The sequence below is a fragment of the Polyodon spathula genome, chromosome 18, assembly GCF_017654505.1.
Source record: "Polyodon spathula isolate WHYD16114869_AA chromosome 18, ASM1765450v1, whole genome shotgun sequence".
Classification (NCBI taxonomy): domain Eukaryota; kingdom Metazoa; phylum Chordata; class Actinopteri; order Acipenseriformes; family Polyodontidae; genus Polyodon; species Polyodon spathula.
The window spans coordinates 31,614,422-31,623,004 of NC_054551.1; the positions used below are offsets into that span (position 1 = coordinate 31,614,422).

Genomic DNA, 8,583 nt, shown 5'->3' on the forward strand with positions numbered 1-8,583 from the left:
ATCAGGTGTAATACGCCGTCATGTCACTGGCACTTCCTATTACTGTGACATTCAACAAGAGGCAGCTTTCAGCCCTTCTGCAAAAATGAACACAAGTTGATTCTATCTACAGCGTATCAGATGCATAACAGATCAGAAATAAAGAACAAGTAATGTATTTCGTTACATTAGTACTATTTTGTCAACGCCAGAGAGTTTTTTTAAATAAACACAAAAAAGTATTTGTCAGCATAGATTTAATACATAAATAATAATAATAATAATAATAATAATAATAATAATAATAATAAATAATAAATAATAATAATAATAACCACAAATGATAAAAAGAAATCATTATTATGCCGGTGTACATATATATATATATATATATATATATATATATATATATATATATATATATATATATATATATATATATATATATATATATATATATATATATATATATATATATATATATAGTTATATATATATATATATATATATATGTGTGTGTGGTGTGTGTGTGTGTGTGTGTGTGTGTGTGTGTGTGTGTGTGTGTGTGTGTGTGTGTGTTTATCAGTAATACTTGTATTCACAGTTGTTAGCTATCTGTCGTATGTGTGTATGTATGTCTATTATATAATTGATGCAGGGTACATACTAACACCGGTACATTATTATTCTTAGTTACTGTACAACTCTACTTTCACGGAATGGCAGACGGCAAACTTAATTGGTTCTGATAGGTTAAATAAACAGAGATTACCGTAATCATTCGCTTGGGCAGAAGATTATGCAAACGAATGGTTTCTTTTTCTGAAAGATTTGTGCCGTTCCCCCTGCTATCTTTAACAAACTTAACTTTTAAATACAAACTTCAATAAAGTATTTAATATAAAAAAGAAAAGAAAAATATTTTGTATAGTTAACAAAAACATGACTGTTCCTCTCGTTAACTTGGTAGTTTTACTGTCTCTATTGTACGACATTAACATCTTTTCAAGAATTATGCTTTCTTTGTTACGCGGGGTACAATTTAAGACAGCAGTCTGAGATTTGGTAAAAAGAGCATCCAGGACTCAATAGCTGGTTCAGAATTGACAAGATAAAGTACAATCCCACCGATTGGCTAAGTACAGGCAACGCCAGGGAATAACCAATGGCAGGAGAGATGGATAAAACGAGAAGCAGATTATAATAACGGAGAAAATATGAGTTCCCTTTGCATGGCAGTGACGTCAGTGTAGGAAGTCATGGTAGAGCAACACTAGAACGATTACAAGCAAAAAAAAAAGGAGCGTGATGTCGAGGAGTTAGTTCTGCGTATCTCTCCACACCTCAACTTCGAAAGAAAGTTCAAAACAGAACAAAAGGACGTGGAATACACAGCACCGTTGCTTTACAGGTTCCAGATTGAACGTAACCGAACTGGGAGACTATCATCATAGTGACTTATTGTTAAAAACAAAACTAACAAAACAAAAAACACAGCAACGTTGTGTGGTGTTTTTTATGTATTATTATTTTCTTCTTTTCTGTTTTAGGCAGTTGAGAAGGACTGTGCACCTGCGTTTATCGATCTTCCTGTGCTACAGAGTTTGTTACTAACATTCAGCGGAAGAGTCTTTCTTTTTAATGTTTGTAATGAAGACGAGATCCTAATCCATTTCGTTTTTTTTTTAATTTCAAATACTGCTATGGAAGGGTCTAGCGGGTCTGATTTTGGAATAGACACTATTTTATCCAACAACAACACCAGCTCCAGCAGCCCCGCACTAATGAACGGAGAGTTTCGTCTCAGTGGCAGCAGGACCGCGGAATTTAGAACCCAGGCCACTCCATCTCCATGTTCGGAGATAGATACGGTGGGGACAGAACCTTCTTCCCCTATTTCGGTCACCATGGAGCATCCCGAACAGCATCTGGTGCAAGACAGCATTCAGCATCAGCATCACCGTCACCATCACAGTCAGCAGCAAAGTTTGCAGCTATCGCCTCAGCCTGCACAGCAGATAGGGGCAGCCGGCTCTGCCCCGAGGACAGCCACCTCTTCCTTTCTAATCAAAGACATTTTGGGCGACAGCAAACCCCTAGCAGCTTGTGCACCTTACAGCACCAGCGTCTCCTCGCCCCATCACACCACGAAAGCAGACGGCATCGCAGCAACAGAAAGCTTCAGGCCAAAATTAGAGCAAGATGAAAGTAAATGCAGGTTAGACAAACGAGACGACATCCAGAGCGACATGAAATGCAACAACGGTAAGCAGCACAGCAGAGCCGAGTGACGAGCAATGAGTGTATCTTTCCGAAAGCGTGTATTTGTAATGATTTGTGACGGATATAACATCCTGTCTTAACTAAAGCGCTCACTGCAATACGGGAACAGATTCAGCTTATGCATTTAAGGGTTTAGTTTAGCGAATAAATATGCGTTTACTTCATATTGAACCTAAATTTGTCTAACTAAATAAACATGTTGTACCCGCTACTAAAATTACAATACAGTTAATACAGTTTTACTAAAGTAACATGCAAAGGTTAAGTTAAAAGTAGCAACAAATGAGTGTGTGTATATATATATATATATATATATATATATATATATATATATATATATATATATATATATATATATATTCTCTTTCTGTAAACCGTGTTGTTTAGCATAACAGAGCACACACAGATGTAGAGTCTGTCTGGCGATTTCTTGTGCTCAACCCTCCCCAGTGGGTCAATTAGAGAGATTATTGTTCTATACAGGGGAGATCATGGAGCGCTGCAAAAACTGCTACAAATAGAGATGGATTGACATATCGATTGCCCAGCATTTCAGTAAAAAAAAAAAACTTAACTTGACAAACAGAATCCCTATTTCTCTTTCGCTGGAATCTGAATGTATTTTGAAATCGCCTTTATGCAAAATAACGCAAACATTTTTTTTTTTTTTTTTTTTTTTTTTTTTCCACCCAAAATCATACCATTTCGCAAACAAGTGTATTATTATATTTTCCACGCAGAAAACACAGCAAGCCATTGCTCACTTTGCAAACAGCAGTTTTACCATTGCTGTTGTGGGACCTATTGTGTCAAATCTTGTTGAATGTTAAAGGGTATTAATAACCGCCAAATATATTTAAAACCAATTATTATTATTATTATTATTATTATTATTATTATTATTATTATTATTATTATTATTATTATTATTATTACAAAACACTACCTTCAAGATACCTTTTTTATATATAGGTTGCTTTGACTATACATGGTGTGTGGTGCTCAATAAGCAACTCCACATGAGGGTTACATATTTGTTTTAGTTATAAGAAAAACAAAATATGTATATGGGTTAATAAAATACGTTTTGAACTATTTTTTTTTCCTTAGGAACGAAAGAAGAGAGTGATCGGGAGATCACGAGTAGCAGAGACAGTCCCTCGGTTCGTTCCAAGAAGCCTCGCAAAGCGCGCACAGCCTTTTCAGATCATCAGCTTAACCAGCTTGAGCGCAGCTTCGAGCGCCAGAAATACCTGAGCGTGCAGGATCGAATGGACCTGGCAGCAGCGCTTAACCTGACAGATACCCAGGTCAAAACCTGGTACCAAAACAGGAGGTGTGTACAAATACGTGCTCTGCTATTTTTACATTGATAATAGTCATCTTGTATGTATTTTTCTGTCTCTGCGTTGAGCATGCATGTAATAAAAATATAAAATCATAAGGATAGAACATGGATATCAGTTTTTTTATTTCTGTTGTTTATTTAAGCACATTTTGGGGAAAATAATGATATTAAAAAACCATACTAACATTGTAACGGTAATGTATGGATATATTAATTGTATTGAATCAGTACGTTCAAAACGCATTTTTTTTGTGTCTCTAAAAATAATTTCGGAATTAGTAAAGAAAAATAAAGCAACAACAACAAATTTAAAAAAATGCAAACAGCATGACGATATGACCGCAAACATCACGGTTATCATAATAAATGACAGTAATGCTAATACAAATGTAACTATTCTGTCTACAGTGTTAAGACTAGTCAGGAGAAATCTAGTGTATTAACGGTTGCAATTAAGCAAAACAAAACAATTCTTTAGGCTAGAGAATGCACCATTTCAATTGGTCTTATTCATTAAAACAACTGTAAATGAAATAAAAAAAAAAACCAAACACATCATTTTTTTTTTTTATTGCATACCAATTTCAACCACCCTAAATATGTCAGAAAACGTTAATCTCATTTTTGTCTAAATAGGCCACCTTTAAAAAAAAAAAAAAAAAAAAAAAAAAAAGATTTATTTTGAGATGAATTCACTATTTGAGCACAACTTGTATTTTACGAGTGTGCTAAATAAATTCAAATAAGATTGTTAAACGACTTATATTAAAAATGTATTTTTTTTTGTAATAAGTAGCCTATTTGTTTTTCCCACACCCGTCACGTTCTGTTTTCAAAATCCCGAGTTGCGAATTATGAGTTTTTAATATTGAAGTTTGTTGTTGTTGTTGTAACGCTATTTAGACTATCCGCTTTATCTGTATGTACAAGCAATATGGAAATGCAAATAAACATAACAAAATATTACAATACGATTTTCATTAAATTAAATATATTTTAAAGTGTTTCCGCTCAGGAAATGTTTTTGACATTAAAACATGTCTAATTAGTGCAGAGTTTTACCAATTAATGCTCCAAGTGATTAAGTCTACCGAATTAACAGAGTGCGGTGGGAATTCTTGGATTCTAAACCAGTTAAATAATTGATTTATTGTATTTTGATCTGATTTCAGGACGAAGTGGAAAAGACAGACCGCTGTAGGACTAGAGCTGCTGGCTGAAGCGGGAAATTATTCAGCCTTACAAAGAATGTTCCCGTCTCCTTATTTCTATCACCCGAGCTTGTTAGGCACTATGGACAGCACGACAGCAGCAGCCGCAGCGGCCGCCATGTACAGCAGCATGTACCGGACTCCCCCGGCGCCTCACCCCGGTCTGCAGAGGCCTTTGGTCCCCAGGGTTCTCATCCACGGTCTCGGACCGGGGGGCCAACCTGCCCTAAACCCTCTGGCTAACCCCATCTCTGGCGCTCCACACCCCCGGTAAAAGAACAGAAATCCTAATAAAAAACACAAAACAGGAAAAAAAAAAAAAAAAACTTTTAAAATCTTAGTGACTATAAAGAAAACGAAGATGAAAATGAAGAAGGATTTTTTTTTTTTTTTTAATAGCATAAAACGAAGAAAAAGTTAAACTAAACAAAAGGACCGGACCAGAAACAAATGACTTAAATTTCCCCACCTTTTTTTTTCTCATAACACTTATGTCTACTAACGAATAAACTTAAAAAAAAAAAAAAAAAAAGTTTATGTAGAAGATGACTGACATAGCTTCAAATTAAGAGCAAATTCGACATTTTAAAAAGTAAAACTAAAAGATTTCTCTAAGGTTGAGAAAATACAACGGCGGTGCTCTGAGAACTTCTGCACCGATTCTCGCGAGCTTTTCTTTAATTTTTGAAGTGGCATGCATCGTTAATATAAGGAAGTGTACATTTGAAGGACTGAGTGAAATATCATATTTATTTTATGTTGTCAGAGAAATCCGCGTCTGTACAATTAGTAATACATTAAGTTTTTTTTATTTTACTTTCTCGTTTATGTCTTTTGATTCGATAACTAATGAGGTTTAAAAAAAAAAAAAAAAAAAAAAAAAACATTATTTTTTTGTGATTGGTTGACATTTATCATATGAAGGGGTTCTCTATTATTGATACCATTGTAACAACAATAAAAACTTTAATTTTTTTACAAGCACTGAACTCTGTGCGCTATTTTTGTGAGGTGGAGTTGATGAGTGAAGCTTAAGTGGGTGAAATTCTACCAAAAAAAGGGTGTTTATTATTAGTTGTGTTTATAATATATAACGACAACCACATTATTAAGATACCACATATGAAAGGGTAGGGGACTAAAATGTCAGTCTGTGCTACACTGCAGGCTACAATGCTAATTATTATGTGGGCATTTACATGCGGTTTAGATTTTGTATTCAAGTAAGAAAGCGGGGCTATCTGTGTATTTGAATATTTAACAACAGCTTTGAGGTGGTGAGAATGGACGGGTTGCAGGCTGCCGTGCTGGCCTGGGAAACGGGAAGGTGGTCTCTGCCTGGCAGCTGTTCCGGGCCCGCACAACACTCGAGAGAACCGGCTAGGACAGACAGCAGGCGCAAGCGGCGTCTCAGCGTGAGCAATCAGGAAAGGCCAAAGAATTAAAAGAAAAAAATTAAATAAATCCCAGGAGATGTTTCATTCATTATCCTGATCATCTGATTTACTGATCCTTCTGGTTAATTCTAATGAAATGGCGGCGACCGTAAACTGTATCCGTTATATATAGATTCTACAGAATAGAAAGCTATAGGCTATATGTGTGTAACATCTAACGTGCGTTTTGCTGTTTTGTTTCGTTTACTGTGCATTTGGTAAGTTTCTCAGGGATTTGTTGTTGTATAACAATGCAGTAAGTGAGCTTACAATGTGATGCAAAGTTTTAAAAATAACGGTTCTCCGTTTGAATTTTAAAACCTGTTAAACCAAACCAGAATTTCAAGGATGAAATTAAGTTAAAATTAATTTTTAAGAAAATGAAGTGTATATATTTTCTTCTCCCAGAAGTACCGCAGTATTTTTAATAATTCAAAGGGGGCTTGATTCCACCCGCAGTATATTTACGGTATTTAGAATGTTCACTCTGACCCAATAAACTGCGCATTAAGTGGAAGCGTAATTAAATGAACATTCAAATACTTTATTTTAAAAGTATTATCACGTCCCCTGAAGGATTGTGGTAAGATGGCGCTTTCATGTGCATGGACTCGAGAATGGAAGAGCCTCGGGGCGCGTTTGTTTGGGCCTTCCCTAATTGGAGACTCGCTTGCTGATTTCTCTGCTAATAAATTCCTGTTCAAACCGGGCTGACCTTTGCTGTGGTCTATATAAAGAGGAGTAAGTGATGCAGAGAACTACCCTCTCATTTTCTGCTTCACAACTCAGTATTAATAGAGGGCAACCAATATGTTATTTAATAATAGCCTAACATTTTATTGCCAATTAAAGGTAATGGAATAATTTATGAAAATAACCAATTTGACATTCACTGCAGTGAAAAAGTAGAAGGGAATAATTTGGGAATAATTGGTCAGTATTTAAATATTCTATTGCGTAGCCACCAGTAAGTAACATTGTGTTTTTTTTCTTTTCTTTTGTAAGACGTTTAATTTAAAGATGCCGCGCATTTTCAACTGCTGATTATTCCAAACGAGTCATTAAAATATAAAGAATACCGATTGCACAAACTAGAACTGAAAACAATCTGCAAACGATATTTTGCTGGATATCTCCGCTGACGAGAGCATTATTACCCTTTGTTGTTAAAGCAGCGGAACAGCGTCTTCCTTGCAGCACAGTGTCAATTTTGACATATAGGTGCACTGTAATGTCTCGGAAGAACTTAGAACCTGTTGCTTCATCCGCCAGGCATTAGCTCAATAAACTGCCTAGATGCAGATGAAACAATGGAAATAATGTATACTCCCTCAGGCATGTTCATCTGAACAGATTATCGCCCAGGCAACCTAATACTTAAAGACTTCAAATAAATGTTAAGTCAACCTGGTCATTTTTCTTTGTACCACGTAATTGTGAGAAAGATTGAAAAGACAGCGTTTGCGTCAGGACGAACTGTACCCTTGTTAGAAAAGTTATTCAAGTTATTTTTGACTCGAATTTGTTCCCATAATTCTTCCAATTATGATTATTTCAATACTATGAGCAATTGTTTGTGAGTTTATGAATTACTTGTATAGCCTATCGAAGGGAAGTGTTTCCGTTAGAACGAACAGAAAACCCCAACAATAGGATATTGTTCATAATTTAATCAACTTGATAATATACCCGCACTTCCCCCATTGTAAAACCACAGTTGGCATTATATTTTATGTATATGTTATCAGCTGCTTCAAGGGTGTTCAATACCCTTATACAAATTACATTTTAAAGATGTGGCATGCACAACAAACAAAATCTGTATAACTACCCATAATAACGTCCATCTATTTATATATGAATACCGTTATTTAAAAAAAAAAACGAAAAAGAACACGTATTTTTACAATGTTCTTTAAGAGAAATATGGCTTAGCATCTTGATTTATCTAAACTTCTTATGTCACTGAGGGAATTGTTCTTAGAATTTTAACAAAGATCAGCTATAATATTGGTCATTTGAATGCAACATAGGCTATATAGCCACCGGTATTTGTTAATTGTTGACTGGTAAATTAAAGCTTATGGATGTGACACTGCATTTAAACAAAACATTTTGAGTGTGTGTTGCTGAACACGACTTTCTGGCCCCAGTTTGAAAATGTACAGTAAAGCTTGCATTTGCCTTAAACAGATACATGCATTCACAGTCTAGAATTCCCAACTTTTTTTCCCCTTTTTTTGTAAGAGGGCTCACGATCAGTTGCAAGAAATCGGAATTCCGCTAGTGGGAGTACGATCAGGAAAACAAGACACCTGAAGCGGAC

At 35.3% G+C, this 8,583-nt stretch overlaps 1 protein-coding gene across 1 annotated transcript; it reads left to right on the forward strand.

The window, feature by feature from the left end:
- The first annotated feature begins 1,258 nt into the window (after positions 1-1,258).
- On the forward strand, positions 1,259-5,742 carry LOC121331258 (barH-like 2 homeobox protein). Its single transcript, XM_041278528.1, has 3 exons — positions 1,259-2,244; positions 3,373-3,598; positions 4,783-5,742. The coding sequence occupies exons 1-3, from the start codon at positions 1,683-1,685 to the stop codon at positions 5,093-5,095; spliced, it is 1,101 nt and encodes a 366-aa protein (XP_041134462.1). The 5' UTR covers positions 1,259-1,682; the 3' UTR covers positions 5,096-5,742.
- The last annotated feature ends 2,841 nt before the right edge of the window (positions 5,743-8,583 follow it).